Source organism: Ochlerotatus camptorhynchus, unplaced genomic scaffold, assembly GCF_037179485.1.
Source record: "Ochlerotatus camptorhynchus isolate MF236.1 unplaced genomic scaffold, CSIRO-AGI_Acam_v1.1 ptg000043l, whole genome shotgun sequence".
Lineage (NCBI taxonomy): Eukaryota > Metazoa > Arthropoda > Insecta > Diptera > Culicidae > Ochlerotatus > Ochlerotatus camptorhynchus.
Window position 1 is genome coordinate 1093571 of NW_027040534.1, and position 24952 is coordinate 1118522.

A 24952-nucleotide genomic window follows, 5' to 3' on the forward strand; every position below is an offset into this window, starting at 1 on the left:
TAGTTTCGTATTGATTGTTGACATAACGTTGTACGATGTACATCGATTTTGCGAACAAAATTACATCCATTGCTTTTTGCTATTACATCATTATTTCATACATCAGCACTCATAAAATTACACACATTTTTATTGACGAATATCCATGTAAAATCCCGCATAAACGCAAACCATCACTTGACCTTACCGATAATGGTTATAAATTGTTTATAATCCCTCCTAAACTTTAACTGGAATGGTTTTGGAACCTTACATGAACGTTTGTGTGATAAAGTTTTAACCTTATGTATTATGGTTTTTAGGAAGCGGACCTTACAAATAATGGGTCGTTAAGAACCATTACCATTCCAAATTCTTGTTTTCTTCATACATTTTCGGAAAGAGAACTATATTAGAACGTTTTTACTTATGGTTTGAGAACATTAATGATTATGGCTATGGTAGTCAGTAAGGTCGTTTTGTATTATCGCTCAACTTTACGTGGAATATATCGCGAACTGATAATTATTAATTTACAGGCAACCAATTCGCGATATATTCCACATAAAGTTGATCGATGTTACAAAACCATTCATGGGCCTTACTGACTACCATAACCATAACCATTAATGTTCTCAAACCATAAGTAAAAACGTTCTAATATAGTTCTCTTTCCGAAAATGTAAGGAGAAAACAAGAATTTGAAATGGTAATGGTTCTTAACAACCCATTATTTGTAAGGTCCGCTTCCTAAAAACCATAATACATAAGGTTAAAACTTTATCATACAAACGTTCATGTAAGGTTCCAAAACCATTTCAGTTAAAGTTAAGAAGGGATTATAGACAATTTATAACCATTATCGGTAAGGTCAATTTATGGTTCGCGTTTATGCGGGATTCCACATGATTTTCATGTGACCACACATAAACAGAATCCACTCAGAAGCACACATGAAATTTATGAGTCAAATGAATAGTATGTGTGGTTACACATGGCTTTTATGTGTACACATATTAAGTATGTGCCTGACACATAGATATCATTTGTTGGTCACTTTTATACTCGCGAGTTTTCGGTTGAGGACAAATGAAAAAGATATGTTTCTCGTTCGAGGTTTCAGAACAGACTAATCGTCTGGTGTATTTTCATATACTCGAGCCCTTCGGCTGGTCGGTTCGTTCTGGGTGACGATGACGATCGTTAAACATCTTACTGTATGACATTTGAAATGATTCAGAGCGCGCCAGGGGTGCGCAAACAAATCCCAACAATCACATTGCAAAAGATCATGTGTGGGACACATAAAAACAATCTTTGAAATTTTATCAGTGAGCTTGAATTACATTGATCGATTTTACATTTTTTTTGCTGTGTACCAAATTTAAGTTTTCAATATCAGTAAAACGGATTGCAGGATCATGATCAGCAAACCAATGCTTTGCTAAAAAACAGCAAACGATATTTTTACCGAAAAATTCTTGTGTAAATTTTAAAAAGAACCAATGTAACATATCAAGAGCAAATTTCGCAAATTTAAATTACGTCGAAGGTGACAAAGGTAAACCTATTGTTCCCAAACAAATCGATAAACGTACCCCATTCTAGTCAAAATTCTAGTACTACACAATGTTTGTTTTGATTCGCTATGAAAGATTGACAGATGAAATGAAGGGTTATTGGATTTTCCTATGTTTCGAGGGGTGAATCGATTAGCTTGGGACCGAAGATAGTACCAGAGGTGTGCCAAAAAGTTGAGCACGTTTCTTCGGGACCTACTAGTCTTAAGGCCGGCGCACAATAGATACGTTTTCAGGTTTTTTGACAGTTAACCCATGCATTATCTGTCAAAAAACCCGAAAACGTACCTATTGTGCGCCGGCCTTTAGAGTTACCTCTATGGTTATATTATACGTATACGTATACACAACCGATGGATTAACCTGGTTGCAGCAGTCTGGATGTAATATTCAACAACTTTTTTTTTTCTGTGTACGCAGGCGTTTGTTTTATAAAAGTCAGAAAAGTTACCGCACTGAGGCTCTGAACCATTTGGTGGATTATTTTAACTTTTGGTTAAAATTTGACAGATGGAAAGTTATCGATGAACCCTGCTATCCGAGCATGGTTATTTCTGACAGACAAGAAGTTAATTTTTGACAACCGTGGCTCGAAAACCGGTCGATCGACAGCACGGGGATTTTCGAACATAGCAAATAACTTTCAAAATGTCACTTTTAACCCCGAGTTTAATTTAACTCGCCAAATGGTTCACAGCCTGAAAAAGCTCCCACCTTGAATCAGTCTTGTGCAATATTTCAAATGCCATCCCATTCCTATCCTTCTGTTTGTTTTCGAAATTCAAATTATTTCGAATTTACCACGAAAAGCTGTCAAATTTGTCAGAAGAGTTTTTTCGTTTTCATTCGCAAAGTCGGGCATTTTCATCAGTCTCGTTCTTCGCTGATGGTGTGAAATTTCGTCGTCTTTTTGTCCGTAAACTAAACTGAGATTTTAAGAGAGTATTCAAAATGTACACTGCGGCCACTTTGGTGTAGTTAGTGGATGAAGGAGGAAGGAAATTATCAGCTTTAGTGTATGCGGTTCGATTAAAAAGTGTTAGCAGCAAAGAATCAAAATTTAATGTTTTGAGGAAAAAATAGTTGCCCATAAAAAAATTATCCGGTCGTGCTAGAAGCAAACGGATTATCGTGCTAAAAATAGGCGTCATCGCGTCCGCGACATATAATCCCAAATAATAAATTGTTGTACGAGGTGCAACTGGTGTAAAAGGTGTTTCCTAGCGTTGTAGATGCTTTACTGCAGCAGCTGAAACAGCTGAGAAAACCAGCCCCACAAAAGAAGAAAAACGAGTGTAAATTATTAAGCGCACTGCAGCAGCCCGAATAAAGGGAGAAAGTGCCCAAAATACGGAGGAGAGTACTCAGTTTTGCTCGTCAGTGTAAAGATAAGTTAGGAACAAGGAAGATACCGTGTATTTACTGTCCGGTGCAGTGAATTTCTGGAAACGACGATGGATGAGCTATCCGAAGCGGAGTTGCGTTACTACAATGACCTGTTCAAGATCTGCAGCGAATCGTCGGACAGTAGTGGAAAGATTCCGGCTCTGAAGGCGACTTCACTGTTCAGGTCGGCCAATCTGTCCAACGAAGTTATCAACAAGGTAGGTTTGGATGGATTGCATCGTTACGAGTTTTTTATTTGTTTGGTCTGGTAATTATTATAGAAATCCGTATTTATTTTTAGTCAATTTTGTAATAATGTAATGAATCGACTCGAAGCACTAATAATTTACCTATCTAATTAAATTTCCTAGGAAGCATGTCTTTCGAGGATTTTTATTCATTCGTTAATTTACCAGTTATTCCTGATAATAATCTTTGAGTACACCTCCGTAGACTACGTTAAATCCGACAGCCGCGAAAAGTTAAAAATGCACTTGACAAAATTGAATTTGAATAAACTTAATAATGCGTCAAAGGATACGTCCGCGTAGTACTCCTATTGGATTAGTAAATCTGTTTAAGTATAACATATCTCAACTAAGTGAGTTCCGTAAACCGAGTGAGTTCCGAACGCCGCGTGAAACAGCAGAAAAAAACAGCTAATTAGCAGAGTGCCACCAAATTAAATATGATAACCTATGCTTACAAGTTCATTAATTTTTGTTTCCTCCCTAAATATTTTATTACTATTATAGAGATTCTAAAATTTTGCGTCCGTACCGACTTTTCTGCGTAAATTTGATTCAATGGAATATTTTCATATTTCCTTGCAAAGTAGTCAATTACAACCCGACAAATTTAAGATACAGTCTAAACATAGTTTCACTTCCTCAGAACCAGTTTCCTGGAAAATATAACGTTTTTATTTTCAGACTTTTAAAAAGTTACGTTTTATCGAAGCAAAATTTTACGTAACATGACTGTACATTAGATGAATTTTGTTAGAGAGGAGTGTCTAACGAGTTCTTCACAAAATATGTAATTATTAGTTTACTGCTTTGCCTCCCTCCCAAGAAGAGTTTTACCGGGTATTTTTTTTTCTTTTCTTGGTGCTGGCATTCTGCCTTCCGGAGGATGCACGCGAATGAGGTGTCAAGCAAAAATTCGGTGCAAATGAAATACTTCGAATGTGATTCAAAATGTCGTGTTGGGTTGTAAAAACAACGCGGAAGATTTTTTCGATTACCGCGAGGGAACAAACCGGTCCTTTTTCGGAGCCAGAATTTGGTGAGATCCATCTGATTTATAATCAATCATAAATGCATATTTCCATATATTACTAAATACGCGCCAGATTTCGAAACATCACATTTCGAAATCTGGAAGTGTGTTTGCAGTACCATTATTCATATGATAATGGTAGTGTTTACATGCGGGGCTTATTGTATGTGAAAGTAACCTCGAAATGGACGTGAATTACCAGGCATACTGAAATGGGTTGCTGAATCTGCAGTAGAGCTATCGCTTTCTAACTCCCGGACTAAACTTGCTTTAAATTATTACATCAAGGATTGTTGTAAGCAAATTTCTTCCATAATACCACTGCCGGCCAGTGGGGGTTAGATTGAATACACACACACACACACTTCGTATTTTTCGAGCCACAAAAAATGTAAATATTAATGTCAACAAATAGCCATTTTTATACAAACAAAATTAAACTATTGTAAATTTGTTCGTACTAAACGTATTTTAATAGAAGTGAAGCCAAATGGAAGATCTATGGTTTTTTTCATAAATGAGCAAAATTTCAGCTCATTTACCTCCTTGTTCTTAAATATACAGCAGTTTAAAAAAAAGGTTCTCACATAAGAAGAGCTTTACTAAAATTGCTTGTTAATAATGAAAACTAACTAAGCTAACTGTCGACAGTCAAGTTATTTTTTAATGGTTTTTGGAAAAATTAAAAGGTGCTGATTAGCGAAGCACACGTGATCGGTAGGAAACGTGTCTGTATGTGAAAAAAATGCTAAAAATAAAACTATAGCAACCGGTGGGATACGATTACGAATTGATTAGGATTTCAGGAGTTACCCAAGGCAGCAATTTGGGATCGCTCTTATTCTCGGTATTCATTAACGAAATCGGTTTGATACTTCCAACTGGCTGCCGAAACTAAAACCTATTGCATTCAATTATACGATCGATTACCAACCTCTAGTGATCTAGAAATTATACTTGATTCTGCTTTGAAATTTAAGCTACATTACACGGATATCATACACTGAGGAAATAATTCGTTCGAATTTCATACGAAATGCTTATGGATTTCAACCAAAAGATTTTGTTTTAATTGTCATACGATAGCATTATGAACGCACGCCTTCGTTATCGTTTCCAGAACAACATGTGAAAAGGGCATACAAGCTTTTTGTAAACAAACCTTTGTAGGCCCTTTTCTCACCAACCGAGGGTCGCTCACGCAAACCAGCAATATCATCGGGAAGGGGAAAGTGTCCCCTACCCGGTGATGTTAAAGGTTTGCATTGGTGTCATATGGGTGGCGAGAAAAGGGCATAAGAAGGTTTGTTTACAAAAAGCTTGTATGCCCTTTTCACATGTTGTTCTGGGTTTATGATTTTCACTACACTGAGGAAATAATTCGTTCGAATTTCATACGAAATGCTTATGGATTTTAACCAAAAGAATTTGGTTTGAATTTCATACGATAGCATTATGAACGCACGCCTTCGTTATCGTTTATGATTTTCACTATATATTGATATGAGTTTCATAAAGCTGTCGTATGAAAATAGTACGTTATGATTATGAAAACCATATTTCATTCATATGGATTTTGAATGAGAGGAATACGGAATATAATAGTATCAAATATGAAATCGTGTATATTTATGCTCCTTCAGATTTAGTTTTATTTTTCATGTGAAATGAATTTAATTTAGTAAAACAAACAATTAAATAATTTGATTTGCATTGTTTATTTGATTTAACCTGCAGCCAAAATAAATCAATTGAAAAAGACATTAGTTTATATTAGCACGAGACAATCATCGACAGATCGTTTCATACGAACGACGTATTATTTTTTTTTCACACAAGGTAAACTAATAAAGTTCATCATAGTCTCGTATGAACATCAAACGCGTTTCGTATGAAAATCATAATTGTAATTACAATTTGTATAAGCCTGCTATGGAAAACATACGTCGTATGGAATTATTTTTTAGTTCAAAATGCTCGTTCATACGAAACGTATTATAAAAATCTTAATTCTAGTTTTCTCAGTGTAGGCAAAGCTAGCAGGCAACTCGGATTCATCTTTAAGATCTCTGATGAGTTTCGGGATCCTACTTGCCTGACAGTTCTATACTGTTCTCTGGTGCGATCGATCTTGGAATTTAGTGTAGTAGTAAGGTGTCCGTATGAAATAGTTTGGATAGCTAGGATCAGGTTTGGAAATACTCATTACAGCTAAAATGCTACTTTTCGAAATTATGAAACTGTGAGATATTATATTAATAATTTTTAATTGTAAGATGCAAAAAGAGGAGGTATTTGTGTATGACAAATCAAATCTGTGTATTTTGCTTTCAGAGGATCACAATTAGCAATTTTAGCTGTAATGAGTAATCTCGACGAGTGAGTACTATTCGTTATGGCTAATCGCTGATTGTGACACTCTGGAAGCGAAATTGGCTGGTTTTATGCGTTATACACAAACGTTACCTCCTCTTCTTGCATCTTACTTGTAAACATTATTATTATAATATTTCATAGTTTCATCCCTCCCCTTGGCTAGTTTTTGCACCTTGCTGTTGGTGGGCGGGCTAACTTTCATGCTTTTTATAGTGGAGTGTTAGAGACGGTAGGTTTATGGTCGGTGTTGCTGGCTCATGCCGCGATAGAATGGAGTCATGGGCAAGCAATGGGGATTACTAAGCTTCCCTCTCTGATAAACCACTGCATGAGAGAACCAAAGATCTAGTCTAGCAGTGATAGTATCACACTTGTTACTCCTTTAATTGAGAGCCGCGTCGTAGTACGCTTACGTATAGGCAATGACGTTGGGTGTGATACTGGCGGGTTTTTCCGCAAATCACTCTTATTTTATTTATTTTTACGCAGATAGATTCATTTGGGTTTGCAAGGGAATTATACTATTGAAATATTTCAGAAAGTGCCCAACAGTGCTCCTTCTATTTGCGTGACAAGCTTTCATTGTTGTTTTCATTGAAGTATTACTCAGAAAACAATGGTAAACATCATTTTTGTACATGGTATTGTAACTAATCTTATATGTGCTTCATTTTGATTTGGGATAAGTGTTTGAACTATGGCTCGGGATTTCCACTGTGGTTTGCTTCTATTGTGACATACCCATATGTGGAAACGTGAGAGCGTAGTTGGAACATTTACCCTATACAATATACAATTTAAAATTAGCTTGGAAACTAACTTCAAAGTGAAGCATTTGAGTCACTTGAAGGTGTCATCTGGGACGAACAAAGATATAATTAATATATGTAAAAACCAGAAGTACTTGAAACACGTTAAATTGTAGTTTAAAAGCATGGGTTATGACTGTGTAGGTAGATTAGAGATTTCAGTTATTTATTAAATAAACTTCAATTAGAGAATTCTCGCGTCACTTTTCAAATAGACCAATGTAACATATCCACCATTTTGAGAAAATCGAAGTTGAAGTTCGACAGATTATTATTTTAACTGTTTAAAAACAATACATTTTGCAATACTATTTTTAATGTAGTCAGTGTATAATATCGTAGAAAATTCAGAAGAAACGGTAAAATCACAATTTTACTTTGAATTTCATGCTACAACATAGAAAAAACCACATAGGACGTTTTGACAAGTCGAGTTGTACATCGGACACGTTACATTGGACGATTTTTCTCAATGACATAATCAATGAGTGTTACATTGGACGTTTTGTCTACATGATACTAGATTCCCTTTCACAGATTTCAGAGTATAGTACCTAACTTTAGATTGGCCCCGCCTTTGGAAAATGAGCACCAATTATGTTAGGCAGTCCGAATGACCGAAGTAACAATCATGTACCCATCATTTCAAACTGTACATTGGACAATTTTTTACCTATGATTATCTTATATAAATGAAAGTGATTTTGGATGGATGTTTTTGTACGGCATACAATGATAGAAGAGCAACAGTTTGTATCACTTAACTCGGTTTGTTTACATTTGTTACATTGGTCTATTTGAAAAGTGACGCGAGAATTCAGAAAGTTAATTAACATAAGAGATAGGACGCGGGGGGTCCGCTTAGGGAGGCGACTAGCCTATGAAGTTGTATAATAAATCTTCCTATTTAGTGTATTTGTTAATTACAGACAATGTCAATAGCGAAAGTCATATCTTCAACCAGGCGCTTACGAACAAGTGAAGTTTTAGGAAAGATGTGTTAAATATGTTGATAGGTTGGAAATAAGAATTAGGATTGTTGTGCTTTAGTTTTCAGTAAGGTATGATGTGTCAACAAAGCCCTTTTGAGCAAATTTTCAAACATCAAATTGATTGAGTGATTTATTGAAAGACATTGCGTTGCAAAAATTGACAAGTCATACATCTAACATGGTAGTAGTAGCAGTGTCGCATAATCTGATAACAATTGCTGTAAATAGTTCTGGAGGGGCCGGCATGGCTGAATACGGATCAAAACTAACATAACTACTAACACTAAAATGATCCCGGAACTAACACTTATCCATTGCACCTTTAGTTATTTATTAGTTTTATTTTTCTACTAAGTCATCTATGCTTCTTTCTATTGTTTGGATCAAGTACAACTAATACTAATCTACCTTTATGTATGTTTTACTCCCTTTTAACCCATTATCTTTATGAATGGCGAATCATATGACTTGAGACACGTACAAGCTGGAACTCAAAGAATTACTTCGAACAGGATGTCAAACAAATTCAGGACCAATCCAAATGAGACCAGAAACCAACAAAGCATCGGGGAGTTATATATTCTGGGAGAGGTATTTGATAAATAATCAAAAAGTGGTAAGTTAAAATCAGAGCCAAGGATCATGAGAGGTAATTGTCAATAATTCATTAATTAGTAGAAATCTCGATAACTTTTTCAAGGGAGCGTATCGGCTTTTGTAGGCGGTGCGTTTGGTCGTCGATTTGGCGTAACTGGTGGCTCGCCCACGCGGGCTGGCACTATCATCAGATAGGGGAAATTTTCCTCTACCTGCTGGTGGTGTTGATAAGCGTGTGCGAGCTGCCGGTTGCGCCGGATCGACGATCGGATGCATTGTTTGCAGGAGCTGGTGCTTCCCTTTGAAAAAGTAATCGAGAAATAACCATATTATCCTGTAATTGATATTACTATTTTTATATATCAATGAATGACAGAGTAACAGATGGGGAAGGACAATAGACACAAGTTGACACAAGTGGGGGTTAATACACAAGAGAAAATGACAAAATAAGTAACGACAGAAGACAAGACTAGGACAAAAATCAACCTTTTAAAAAAACAAGAATGCGCAATTATATTATCAAAACTATTTGGATCAGCACAAAAACAACAGTGACCAAACGGGCACCATAGCCTAGGAACGTCTGTGTGTTGATTTAAAATAGAGGCTCATAGAAGCAAAATTTATCAATAAAAGGGGTTCAGTGTAGAGTTTTAGCAAGTTGCTGCCACTGGATCACTACAAAAAAAAAAAAAAAATATTTCATAGTTTCATAATTTTGAAAAGTACTTTAGCTGTAATGAGCATGTTCAAGCATGGCTAGGATCTTGTCTGTTCAGAGGAAAATCGTTCGTTACGCTCTTTGCCACCTTCCTTGGAATTATACAACGACACTATCACCCTACGAAGATCGTTGCCAACTCCTGGGCATTGAACCTCTTGAACGTTGGTGGAAGATTAACTATTTAGTTTTTGTAGCAAAAGTGCTGATAAGCGAAATCAACTCATCCCGGGAGACTGGATTCGAAATCTATGCACCTTAAGGAGTTCTACGATCGAGGAGTTTCCTGTATCTCGGACCCCGAGAAGCTAATTATGAAATACATGGTCCAATACGATTCATGTCTGCACGTTTCAATGAATTCTATGCATTTTTCAACTTCAACCACACAGCGAAAATCTTTCGTCACCGGATTCAACTTAATCTGCTGAATAGGTAACGATATAAATTATAAATTGTTTCTGTCCTGGTGCTTTGTGAGTGCTGTCCATTTAATGTACATATGATGAACTTTGCTGCCTGTTTAATTTTTTGTTTCCGATCAACTCTGCACAAAAAGAGAAAAGACAAATTCCAACTTCACCCAGTTTTCAATACCATGCGCGCTTCTCAGCTTTGCTTCGACTTTTATCTTTAAAACTTAGGACGGCTGGTCGGATGGCCTCTGCAATGCGCAAATAAAACTGAGGAAACCACATTTTATTCCTCTTTGAGAAACTTTTTGGCTCGATTGAATCCGTTGATGTGATGAATCAAGGAATGCATGCTTCTTATTTCGTTTCTATCGAAGTGTTCCACCAAGCATAGCTGGACTAACTGGTTAGGTACGCGTCTTTGGATCCCAGAGTCCTTGGTTCTACTTCATTCGCCACCGGGAGCAATTTCAAAAGCTTTCTTTTTTGAGGAAAGTAACTTTTGTCTAAGTGCATCACTCTTTCTCCGTCTCGTTTTGTGTTTGCCTCAATGTGAATATGCTTTCATAAAGCTGTGCAAGCGTTCTCTTCAATGTGATAAGCTATAAAGTTTGCTCTTTGCGCTCAATGTATGAGGAAAAACAAGCCTGCCGGTCACTTTCCCGGAGGCATCCAGAACATATCCGGGGGGTGACCAAAGTGATCCTTGACATCCGATGTGGTTTTTGTTTTCTCATGTGATTAAGGGGTGGCATGGCGTGTTTAGGTTCAAGTTAAAGACTGGCAATTTCCCGGGGCACCCTGAACTTGTCCGGATGTGGCCAATGTAGTCCTGGTAATCCTAAATTACTACAATTGAACTTGCTTCTAAATTGAAGTTGCATGATGCCGATTTGATCCTGAACACTCAGTGTGACTACCATTGATCTTGTTTTAGAATTCTAATGTGATTTGAGGGGCCGTATCATGGGCTTGGCACGTTTCAGAGTGCTTCTAGTCTCTAAAACTAAAACCTGGCGATATATCCGGAACCAGATGAACGATTTAAAAAATATTCAATAGTGTTCTATGGAACTATTGAGGAATTCACGTTTAGTTCGCCTAGAAATACTACTCGAAATCACCTGAAATTCTACAATTCCCCAGAATTCCTTTAGAATTATCTTTAAAACTCGTCTTAATTTTTTTAACTGAGATCTTTAAAATACGGCATATTTAATGTAAGAAAATTCAAGAATGTGAAAAACTGGACTAGCCTCAAAATCTATAAAATTTTCTTATATGTAATATATATTTTTCAAAGTATTCTTAGTCAGAAATTCAAATGTTATTCCTTCGATTTTCACTATTTTGAAAGAATTTCTAAGCTGAATCTATCAATCCAGCGTAGTGCCCTTCGAATAATTTACATGTAACTTTGGTAAATTTTGAACGTTGTTGCACAGGTAAAAAGTGAGGTTACGCGACGCCACTGAAGTTATGGAACCTAATTTGACAATTTGATGCGATTTAGATACCTAATAAATTGTCATGATTCTGAACATTTATTTTATTTCTAAACAGAAGAGAGGAGGGGGTTTTTTCTCCGGCTTTCAGTATTTAAAATAAAATGCCGTAGCATAATGTTGAAATCAATAGGGGAGAGTGGTGATGTGGTGTTTTGCATAGCCAAAAGTCTCCAAAATTATCTGAGATTTGACTTACGTGAAATATCATGTTTTGCAGAAATAAACCCATGTATCTTTTGTGGATTACTAGATAACGTTTTGCTGTCTTCTAAAAAGTTGTGTGTTTTTGTAAAAAAAAATCCTGAACATAGTATGCCTAGGCAAAATCAAAGAAAAAAGGTAAAGTCAAAACGTTGATTTAAAGGGGACTGCAATAAAGAATGCTTTATATCTCAATGAAAATAATATGCTAGTAAATTTGTGTCTTCAGTATGCATGCTAGTAAATTCATGAGAATCATGAGTTCTACAATTTGGTAGTACATTTCAATATCGAAAAACGTCAGTCAAAAAAATTAGAATTTTCAAGTGGCATCCCAATGAGTATAATTTATGGACGACACCTTTATCAGATGTGCCTTCTTTCAACTGAGAACATCTATGAAGACACCAAATTAATTAAACTACATCTTCATGCACTTTTTATGTATTTTTTCCTGAAATTCATCCTTCTGGACCACTGTGAATTGTTTTAAAGGAGAGTGGACTCATTGACTTTTCATAGATTTTTTTATAATGCTCTCGAGCTTCTGACATGATGTATACATTCTTAAATGTACGTTTTTTTTTTTAATTTGCCACAAATTAAAATTTTATTATATACATTTGAATATTAATTTTTACATGCATCCTAAGGTCGAATAAGTGAAAAATGATGGGGCTTCACCCTCGGGCTTCACGAAGGTTTACCCATTCTATCATTAAGTCGAATAATCGTATACCTTGTTGAGTCTGCAGAACTTCAAGAGCAGATATCTGGGATGATTTTGATAATCCAACAATATTTTTTTACAAAATTGATAATTTTAAATGATGTTATGAACTCAAAATGCTCAAAAGTGCTCAAAATGGTTAACCTGTAAAATATCTCCTAGACAATTTGGAGAAATATGCATATGTTGGTAACACATCTTTGTGTCCAATCAAATGTTATTTGGCTTATAGAACTAGAAAGATTTAAGAACTTTTAATATTGCGATTCTCCTGTTCAGGTAACTTGTTTTGATATATCTCGATTACTTTTTCGAAGAGTCGTATCAGTTTTTGTAAACAATACATTTGATCGTCGATTTGGCGTAGCTGGTAGCTCGCACACGCTTACTAACACCACTTGCAGGTGGGGGAAAATGTATCATATCTGATGGTAGTGTTAGCATGCATGAGTGACCAGTTACACCAAATCGACGATCAAATACATTGTTTACAAAAGCTGATATATCCCTTCGAAAAAGTAATCGAGATTTGCTTTTTCCGACATCCAACTACAACATTTAGGCTCATTTTTTGCAGGAGACACTTTGATTGTATACAAATTCATGATTGGAGATCTAGATCATAAACATATCAATACAAATCTTATCTCATTTTTTTACAAAATAGACGTATTGTAGAGCAATTCTGTAGCAATTCTGCTGAAAAAATATATGATTATCTCCTTGGATTTGTTCCGTGCTGAGCACCAATGCTTCCGACGCCAGGGAGGCAGCTCCCACACCTGGACCTTACCTATCGACCCATCAACTCATGAACCAGGGACCAACGGCTTTATTTCCGTGATCATAGATGTTATGCCTCAGAACATCCCGGCGGCGCCGACTGGGATCGAACCCAGGCCTGCTGGGGTGAGAGGTAATAACGCTTACCACTACACCACCGCTATATGATTATCTATAAACGGTTATTTTTGGTCGCCTTTTTAGTTTAAGGCAGAGTGATTTTTGTGTTGGGTTTGTTTTTTAATAACCGGGAAAAAAACCGGGAATTGAAAAATTGGATTTGAATGGACACCCTGTTTGTTACAGTTCCCCCCAAGTAAACAAACTACATCGTAACATGTTTAATCACATTAAAATTAAATTTAAGAAAAACTAATTTGAATTCAAATGAATTATATCTAAATCAAGACCAACAATTGAAAAGGCCTCAACTCCATTTTGTAAACATACCTAATCTCCTACTCGTCACCACCGAAGAAAACGACAAAACTACCGTTGTCCGTTCAGTTGTACTACCGTATGGCCCCGAAGAACCTGTGAGACGTCACGAAGTAGGATTCCCGGCAGTGCTTTCTCTCCTACGACGAACAGGAACCACGATAACTTACAAGGTCCCCTCAGCGAATATCTCCGCTTGGTGTGAGACATCAAGTTGAAATCCACCGTCAAGATATCGGACAAGCACTGTACGCGGATAGTAAAGAGAAGATGAACCATAACGAAATGAACTAGAGTATGTTAGGCTAGGGAGAATAAATGCAGGCGAAACCGATACTGCGTCTTGGCTAACTTGATCGAATCCATGAAAGTAGTTTTGTTGGTTTATTTTAAATATAATCGAAGTGACTTGAATTAGTCTCTGGACGTTTTTGTTGGTTCATTGAGTGCACGTGTCTTTAGGTGTTCGGAAGTGAACCTATATCAGAGTTTCATCGGGCATTCGTAACATCGCGACTTTGCGACAGCTTTGCTGTCTGGCGCGGAAGCAAAGATCTTTTTGTTGTGCTTCCACGCTTGTTACAGCATATTTAGTAATAAAATTATATCTGTTGATGACTTGCTCCTAATAAAAACCAAATGCAATTTGAGCACAAGAAAAACATTGCAATTAAGCAGTGCCCTCCGAGGAATGGACATCGAAGTCCCCTCTTATCTTCCCCAAAAGATAAAATATATGAACCCGAAGCTCAAGGAGTTCTTTTCTGTTACACATCTTCCATTCGAATTTGAGCAGACCAGTAAGGGGTCTTCTCCAAGAGTCTTGATGAGACCAGTCAAATATTGTAACGACGTGAAGGCTTTAATCGAGTATGTTGAACATGAAAGATTTCTATCTAATACCGATGTATTCTATAAGATAGGAGCAGATGAGGGAGTAGGCTCATTCAAGATTACGTTATCTATCGTTGCAGAGGAGCGAAAAAAGGGGAATGGACCTAAAGATACCGGAGTGAAGAAATTTTCTTCTTCTTCTTCTTCGCATTTCAAGCTTATTGCATATCGCATATGAGCTTATTGCGTGCTCTCATCTTAGTGTTCTAGATGCACTTCCACAGTTATTAATTGAGCTCTTTCGATGCCTGTACCATTTTTGCATTAGTATAATTGTGTGGCAAGTCCAATCATACTCTATGCCCAGGGATGTCGAGAAATTTTCCAACCTGAAAAATTCCTAGACCGGACCGGGAATCGAACCCAGCCACCTCCAGCATGGTCTTGCTTTGTAGCTGCGCCTTTACCGAATGAGCTAAGGGAGGCCCCCAGAAGAAGTTGTTTCATCTTGCAGTAATACCCAGCATTCTGGAAAGTACACCAATATTGTAAAAGTTTGGTCGACACTTCTCGCGTTGGACAAATTGGAAGCGGTTGTCGCAGGTGACCTAAAATCATCAATCTTTTGCTAGGTATCATGAGTCACAGTTCAACTTATCCTTGTCCATATTGCTGCACAAGTAAGTCCATGCTTTCTCAAGAGAGCACGAGTTACGTAAAATATAAGACTGATGGTGCTGATGATAAACGAGCAAAGCATTTTTACAATTGCGTTCAAAAACCAATGTTGTGTGGAGCTCCTAATCAAAGAACTGTTCTTCTTAGTCCACCACCCGTGCTCCATATCGTACTTGGGATCATAAATGCCATTTACAAAGGTTTTGAAGCTGTTGATCCAACAACTGCTGAACAGTGGTTGAAGCTAAGTTCATTTCAACGTTATAGCAAGTATGGCTTTACAGGTAGAAACTGCCACAAATTACTGGAAAAGAGGACTTTATTGAAATCTGATGGACCACTCAGTATTTTCATAAATGTAAGAATTAAATTTAACTCTGATTCTCCATTCTGACGCTGAAAGGTAGCATCTACTTCGAAAGCAGGAAGGAACAGCAGCTAGATAACCAACCGACCGACCGACGGTAGCCAAGGCAACCCGACAGAACCAGCAAATCAACCAAGCAACTGCAGAAAACCGACCGAACGACGAGCAACACGCTAACTTGAATGTACCCATTAAATGCGTAAATTTGACTCATTTTATGCTATTATTCCAAACTGTCAAAAAATGGGTATTTTCAAAAAATGAAAAGCGGGTAATTTTTAATCATTTTAAAATTCTCTTCTTGGTAAAAATGGGTAAAAAAGGGTTTGGTGAAATGGAAGAGCAAAGTGTTTTGAAAGTTAACGGATTTCGCGTGTGCTATGTCCTGCAAATTGATCGGAATTCGAGCGATAAATACCGCGTTTCAAAAAAATATGCGGCGGAGGCAGCAGATTCTTTCCGGCCGGTGTTGATTCTGGTGAAAAGGGTGATCGGGTAGTTCCATTATTTCCATAAGAGTCAAACCGCAAACCTAAGTGTTGGGGAAGATCCGAGAGAAGATCAGCACGGCATTTCTGTGTGCTTTCAAGACCCGATTGCTACGAAGAATGTAATTATGATTAAATTTAGGTATGTATTCTAAAAACCGACGGTCCCGTTTCAGGTTAGCAGATTAATAGCGGGTTCGGAGAATAAAACGATGGTTATATGCCCAGGAATCCAAATCCGATTGTACATTTGGAACGAATAGGGGCAACTTCTTTACCCTACAAAAATAACAATAATGTCTACAACTTACTGCAACACTTATGTTTAATAAAGACTATGAAGTGTTTTAATGATTTTAGCTTTTACAAATGTTCAAATCCCTTATATTTCTCAGTGCTTATATTTGATGGCAGCCAGCCCAATGAAGCAAATAAAAAAACAATCAATAAAACGGTTACTTTTTACTCATTTACAGAAAAAACAAGATGATTAAAAACTACCCATTTTATGAAGTATTATTCGAATACTCATTAATGAGTAAAGTCGCTTTTACTCATTTCATGAGTTAAGCCACTTTTCTTCAAAATGAGTCAAATTTTACTCATTAATGGGTACTTTAGAGTTAGCGTGAAGGGAGCCCTTCCGTTCTTCTTTTAGAAGCGAGAGTTCCCAAGCGAGCCCTCTGTCGACGGTAACCAAGGCAACCACCGAGTACCGATCACCAAATACCAGCAGCCTACTACGATCGAGAACTTGGCACGGAAAGCCCTCTTATTTAAATAAGTAGCGCAATCCAGCCAAATTTCGAGTAGGATGATGCCCAGTTACGACTATTTGAAGGTACTTGACCGTTTTGTTGAGGTGTTCAAATCTTGCCTTCAAGAAAACTTAATTTCTCAATATCTTCAAAGAATTGAAGCTGGATTGGAGCTGGATTCTACCAAATAGCTCCAAGTTCCATATCTTACGCTTCCATGTTCCAGAGTTCTGCAACTTCGTAGGATCAGGGTTGGGGAAAGCTCCAGAGACATCAGAACATTAGGACGATCATTTGCTCCGTTCCGTAGTTTTATACATCAGTGCTCATTTGTAAAAACTATAGCATTTCCGAACAACAAATCATTCATTTATATTTGTTATCTAAATAGGGGAATTTACGTATTCTCGTCAATCTAAGCAGCTTCCGCACTTCTATTAGCATTTTCTCAGTGTCACGCACACATATGACGTATCTGTTTGTTTACATTCATCTGCTGCTAGCTATTCTATCCATTCCAATCAACAAAACTGTCCAAAACGGTTTGAAAACGTTTTTAAGGCGCTCCAAACTTCTCATGTGAGTGTGACTATTGTCGGCAGCCTCTTTTACTTCGGCAACCTTTCCGTTTAAACTGCGTGTTAACTAGCTGTTCTATTATCGGCAACTCGAAATCAGCCGTATTTTGATGTGCTTATGTTTCTTTTGAAGAAACACCTAGCATAACAGGTTTGCTCAGTCGTAAAAATGTATTAGGATTGAAGCTGAAAGACTAAGGAATCGTTTAAATACATTCAGCGAAGTGTTTTAGTGAGAAAATACATCGAAATTAACGTTTAAATTGTGGTTGCCGAAAACAGTCGATGGCTGCCGAAGCCATCATTTACCCTACATCTTTAAATGCAAATCAACATTAGCGTAAAATTGTTACTTGAACACAATCTTTTGATTATATCCTACTTATCATCTGACTTATCTACTTACCTCGGTTTCTCTATTCTTCTGTTTTACATGTTTTCCACCGCTCTGCTGCCCCTTTTTTAAATCAAAAGGGAGGATGAGGGTTTTTACTACCAATGTCTTAGATATTCAAATGCTACCATTGTAAAACCACGGTTAAATGCTAAAAAAAACTTTAAAAAAGTTACTCTAGACCTCCCGACCGATTATTTCAATTGAGTTCGCAAATAAAGCTAAAAACCTATCATACATGTGTGCAAATAGCAGACATACCGATTTTTTTATGTTGAAGTTGTTCTACAAAACACACCGTGAGCCCACATGTGCAAATCGCCTGCCAAACCAAGTTTTTTTTCGGGAACTTTGACTAATTTTTCTGCTTAAAATTATCTTGAACCTATCCTTTTCCGGTAGCCGTGTAAAACTCTTGACGTGGGAGCTGCTTGAAATCCACCTTCACGTATGTTTCATCGTCCATTATGACGCAATCGAACTTGATCAACAATGTCGTGTAGAACTTACGTGCTCTTGCTTTGGCCGTGGTGTATTGCTTATCATCTCGATTGGGTGTCACTGTGACCTTGTAGGTTGACAGTCCGACTCGTTTCTTAGCTCTTTGCGCTGTTGTGTGCGATATTCCCAGCTTCTTTCCGACATCTCTGATGGAAAGGTTAGGATTACGCTTGAAAACATTGGCAACTCTTCTAACGGTCGCTGCGGCATCCTGGTTCCGGTTTCTTCCTGATCCTGGCTGTTTCTCTTGCTTCGACGCCATTTTGACAACTGAATAGTAAATGGCAATAACAAAATAGAGGCAAGTTTCCGTACACACACACCTACAAAATGAGGAGCGTTCAAGCTTTTTAAGTGCACGATTAAAAAAATACACCAAATTTTAGTCGACCAATTTTTGACCGTTCCACCCTTTAGGTTTAAGTGTGTGTAAACTTTGGGGAACGGGGATCAAGTATACCTTATCTGATTTTTCATATTTATATAAAAAAAAATCAAAAGAAACAGCACCAATATTCAATGATTATAATCGATTCTACTTATTTACAGCTTTGAGCTGCGAAAACTAAAAGTCTACATACGAACTGCTCTCAAAAATATATTCGTTCTACAATCTGACGCAAATGTCACCATAACCATCCGTCTAGATAAAACATTGTGAAAACTTATCGGAAAAAAAAAATCTGCTCAAAATTTCTAAAAAAAACCAAGGGGAATCAAGTGTGTCCAGTCTCCCCTAATGCTGGTATTCCTTTCGTACCAATTTAGCTGTTTATATGAAAGCGAGAAAACTATTAAGTGGCCACCTTGCGTCTGGTTTTTACGTCTCAAATAGAACTCTGCACCTGCCCTCAATTAGTTATGTTGGTATCTTGCTCAGTTGTTAATTGATTGCTTTAATTGAGTCTATATGTACCATTTTTGCATTATTATATTTTATACCCATCTTAATGACACGTTATGCCCAGAGAAATCGCGATATTTTCCAACCCGAAAAAATCATGGACCGGTTCGAGAATCGTGGAAGGCGTTAGATATACTTTTTTCTCGTTGAATTAAGTACAAGAAGAAAGTATATTCAAGACAACGATAAGATTGCGTTCGTTTAAGAAAAAAAAACTGGAAACGCGCACATGAGCAGCAATTAAAAGTCAGAACATGACACGCAGCTCATCGAGTTTCTCAGTGATGGATAATAATAACCACAACAACTAGAAAAATCGATGTTGGTATCACTTGTACGATGATGATACCTAATAGCTATGATGAGGATCATTTCCTGCGTGCGTCCACCCCATGCTTTGGTGCACTGTGCTCGCCAAATCCACATGTGATGATGTAAAAGGAAGCTGCGAGAGCGCCATCCGATAGCCACCGTTGGTCGTCGAGTGTACCAAGTTAACCGTGTTGTTCTATCTCTCATCTCGCACTGTGTGATTACGACGACGGGGAAGTTTGATGTCGATGCAGCAATAAACATCGATGACTAGGAACGTAACGGAAGTGGGAAGATAGAAACAGATCAGTGGCTGCGAGCTGGGTGCTTCGAGAATGAGAGAGACAGACTTGAGGCGGGTCAATGTTGCGACCTTTTCGTGTGTTTTTATTTTATTCGCAAGCTGTGACCGGTGCGGCGATGATGCAAAAGTTACCACATAGGTATCTGTTGGTATTTACTGCGATATAGCTCTACATACATAATCGTCTGCTTTTACTATGTTTGTCTATTGTTATTGCCGTTTTATTATTTTCCGTCACTGTCATGTAGGGGAGAGTTGTCGACGGTGAGACACCCTTTTCTCAACAACTGTTTTTGCTTTCGAGTGTTCATTCGACTGAGTCTACCGTTTTGCTGAAACTGAGCCACTAGATGTTCGAGATTCATAAAACAAAATGTGTTACACCAATCGATAGTTCTAGTTACGAAACTAGAAAGAGATGTTTATAGCTAAGCTAAATCGAAGGACTCTATGTAGTAACAAGGGGTTCAAACCTTCAAACACCTTTTCAGATTGTTATTATTTTGAAAAATGGATGATATCCAGGGAATCAAACAAATCTTATCTTCTGCGATGAAGGACTATCATTTTTGATACACGTCATGTTAGCGTTAGCGTTAGCGTTGTTATGATATACTTCGTAGATTGGATACTAGCGACACTCACGTCTCTTCTGAAATTCTCAGTTAGACTACTTTCAGGAATAATGCTGAGGAGTAAACATTGGTTCCAATCTAAACAAGAGTAACAGAAGCATGACTGTCGCTATTCCCGGCCCTGCTCAACAACTCAAGTGAAATGTCCTACAATGTTGTTCTGCATAGTTTCCGCAATCGATTTTTATTAAATTTTTGACAAGTCCTAGGTTTGGTAAAAAGTGAGCATAAAAAAATTTGTAAAATTTGTAATGCCAAACTTACAATGTTTAAAAAATCATAGCTCAGCTATTTATTGACAAATTTCAAATTTATTGGCGCCGTTTGAAACTACATTTAAAGATTTATTTGGTATCAATAGATTTAAGGTGTGTTAATACATATTCGGAGTGCTAATACAGATCGAAAAAAAGGATTGGGGACCAGTGAGCTATTAAGATGACCGGCGCTAGTGCGCATTGTGAATTGTTTCCCAAATTTGTATTTTTGATAATCATTGCTTTAAAAATCAATTACAAACACAAACAAAACTATGTTCATCATATCTACGTGCATATTTCTTGTACCTATATGGCTCTAATGTTGGCCTATGGTATTTATGGTATGATATGTCGCATACCTTTACATTTTTGCATTAGTATTATTGTGTGACAATTTCAATCACACTCTATGGCCAGGGAGGTCGATACCGGACCAGGAATCGAACCTTGCTGCCTCCAGTATGGTCTTACTTTATAGCTGCGCCTTTACAGATTGAGCTAAGGAAGGCCGCATAATTTTTACTAGAAACTTAACATATGGCTCTAAAGGGTGATACGGTCAAAATTTGGTCAATATCAACTTGACGTATTTCTTTCAATTTTGCATTTAAAAAACCTGAACACCCCTCATTTTGAAGGTGTGTGTGTGTAGAATGTTGCTCCTATTTTGATTTTGGAATTCACTCTTCAGTTGTCAAAATGCCGTCCAAGCAAGAAGAGCAGCGTATCAAAATTTTGCTCGCGCATCGCGAAAATCCGAGCTACTCGCACGCAAAGTTGGCAAAATCGCTAAAAGTTGCCAAATCAACCGTTACAAATGTAATTAAAGTGTTTGGGGAACGTTTGTCGACAGCCAGGAAGTCTGGATCGGGGGGAAATCGAAAACCGGAAGCCGCTGAGACGACAAAGAGAGTTGCCGATAGTTTCAAGCGAAACCCTAACCTCTCTCTCTCCGAGATGCCGCAAATAAGCTGGGTGTATCGTCTACAACCGTGCATCGAGCCAAAAAACGAACCGGACTATCGACTTACAAGAAGGTAGTGACTCCAAATCGCGATGATAAACAAAATACGACGGCCAAAGCGCGATCCCGGAGGCTGTACACGACGATGCTGACGAAGTTTGACTGCGTGGTAATGGACGACGAAACCTACCTACGTCACAGCCGACTACAAGCAGCTTCCGGGACAGGAGTTTTATACGGCAAAAGGAAGGGGAAAGGTAGCAGATGTTTTCAAGCACATGAAACTGTCAAAGTTCGCAAAGAAATATCTGGTTTGGCAAGCCATCTGAACCTGTGGCTTGAAAAGCAGCATTTTCATAGCTTCCGGGACTGTCAACCAAGAAATTTACGTGAAAGAGTGTTTGAATAAACGTCTGCTGCCTTTCCTGAAGAAACACGGTTGTTCCGTACTGTTTTGGCCGGATTTGGCATCTTGCCATTACGGTAAAAAGGCCATGGAGTGGTACGCCGCCAACAACGTGCAGGTGGTTCCCAAGGACAAGAACCCTCCCAACACGCCAGAGCTCCGCCCAATTGAGAAATACTGGGCTATTGTCAAGCGGAACCTAAAGAAGACAAAAAAAACTGCTAAGGGCGAGCAGCAGTTCAAGGCAAACTGGCTTTCTGCGGCGAAGAAGGTGGACAAGGTGGCTGTACAAAATCTGATGGCAGGGGTCAAGCGTAAGGCCCGGCAATTCGGATTTGGAAAAGCGGAAGCCTAACTGAATATTTTTCCTGAATTTTATACTAATTGAACTTGAAAAAGAAATTTAATTTGATTTTTTAAATAAACGATTTCACCGATTTACACGCGTTTTCCCTTGACCAAATTTTGACCGTATCACCCTTTAATGTTGGCCTATGTATCTAAGATTGGGCCCATCCCTAAAAATCTGCTATTTATAAATTTTATCTAGACGAACGCGTCATTGAGACGGCACTAATGGATATTTTTGGTCGCTATTGAAAATTTAGTCGATCGCTGAATTTATGTATGGGCCTAAATTAGGGGCATTTAGGCCGACAATATATCGATTTCCCCTACTTAGTTGTTTTCGTCGTCTGAGAGTTGAAAGTTTATTTTTTATTTTAATTTTCTACTATAGTCACATTAACAATCTTGGGTCACTCGTGACATTTCCGGGATGAGATTAGAACTCCTTACTTTGGCGTGAGAGGTAAGGATGTTAACCACTACGCCTGGGCCATCCCCATGTGTCAACAATTGAAAAGGGTCTATCAGCTTTTGTAAACAAAACTTATAATGTCCTTTCCTTACGATCCGAAGCTCACCTTCCAGTACCATAGTTACCATGAACGTAGGTTATTCCGCGCACTTGACAATCAATTTGATATTGTTCATGCAAATGGTTAAAACAAACGTGAAAATATATATAATCTGTCAAAAACATACAGCTTTTTGTAGATTGTAATAAAAATGTTAATTCCATTCGATCCTACCTCGTAAATAATTATTTGTTTCATCGATGTGTTGAATGAATACAATTGTTCTCTGCCATGTTTATCATAAATCAACAAAAAGTTCCGAAATCATGTTTTAATTGCAGAAATAGATAAGCGCGGAAAAAGGAGCAATAGATAATTTGCTGGAGGGGCTGGGTTCGATTCCCGGTCCGGTTTGGCAATTTTATCGATTGGAAAATTTCTCGACTTCCCTGGGCATAAAGTATGATTGTACTTGCCACACAATTATACGAATGCAAAAATGGTACATACCTCGAAAGCTCTCAATTAATAACTGTGGAAGTGCATCTAGAACTCTAAGCTGAGAGCACGCAATAAGCTTAAATGCGATAAGCAATAAGATTGAAATAACATTCGGTGTTCATAATTCCGCTCCCTTGCATAAGAGTTATGTCCGTATAAAAAATGGAAAAGGTGAGGAAAGGTTGTTCAATACTAGGTTCAATACACAATGCAGTTAAGATGCATGCAGGCAGCAAGTAATGTTCAATAATTTGATAATACAGCAGCTGTATGTTTACATTCTGTGATTGACTGCTTCAATAAAATTAATAAATAATTGACAATTTTCACTACAGAATCGGTTATTTTCAGAACCTTTTAATGACAAATAGCATCCTTGAAGTGTTACAAGACTTTCAAGCGAATTGAAAACCAGCATAGGGTTTAAACTCCAGATGCATAAAGCTGTGCAGAATTAGGTGCATAAATGAACGGAATTAAAAATATTGCTCAAATCATTGTGCGGAATTCTGTGTCACAAAATGTTTCAATGTGAATTTTGAAATTTTGAAACTGATTTTATTCAATCTTGTATTATATTGTTATTAAAATACGATATCAAATCTACTAAATGATACATCAGATGGTAAATTTTCCCTTCTTCCAGAGTTTCTGTAGAGAGAAATACTTCATTTTTGCCTTAGGTGCGCGAAATATCCCACCTTCACACTACTTCTTCCATACGTAGGTAAAATGTGCCTAAATCATTGTTGAAGTCCAAATGTTGAATGATAGCGTCAGTTTATGTTCCTGCTAGAGTGCTAGGTATTCATTACTCACTGTTGTCGTTACTCCTCTATTCACATTGTGCGTTTCGAATGACCATCTCCGGTGTAGAAACATTCAAGAGATAGAGAAGAGATATCGAGCAAACAACAGCAGTGTACCGCATAATGTGGGATAGGTGAACCAATCATAAATTGAGGCAGATAGCGTGAAGCATTTTAAATGTTTTTTCTACGAATTAAACTAAGCCATCCATATTGGTTGCAATTGCTAGCTCATTATATGTAACATATGTATCTGAACGAGGAACCTTACGATACTGTAAATGAATATCAATTGAATTTATAGTCCCAGAACAAAAAGTTGATTCAGGTAATATAAGTAAGGTCAATTAGAATAGCGTGATCAGTGACGCAGCTAGAAAGGTGTGTTGGGGGGGTGGGTTTATTAATCAGGAAATCTACTTCTTTCTTTATGGATTTCTATCTCAACTATCATTTTTTTTATTTTTGCATTTCCACGCCAACTGACGAATCGATCAGATTTTACCCTCTCCAATTTCCATGAAACTTTGCATAATTGTTCGCTATGGGCAATCATTCAAATTTGTGCTGGAATTCGGCTATTTTGACTCGCGCTTCATTTT

At 37.5% G+C, this 24952-nt stretch overlaps 1 protein-coding gene across 1 annotated transcript in view; it reads left to right on the top strand.

The window, feature by feature from the left end:
- Window positions 1-2403: 2403 nt before the first annotated feature.
- Reps (RALBP1 associated Eps domain containing) overlaps window positions 2404-24952 on the top strand; it is a 41845-nt gene continuing 19296 nt past the window's right edge. Inside the window, exon 1 of the mRNA XM_065237522.1 lies at window positions 2404-3163. Within this exon, the coding sequence (XP_065093594.1) occupies window positions 3014-3163 (150 nt within the window). The 5' untranslated portion in view covers window positions 2404-3013. The remainder of the gene's footprint in view (window positions 3164-24952) is intronic.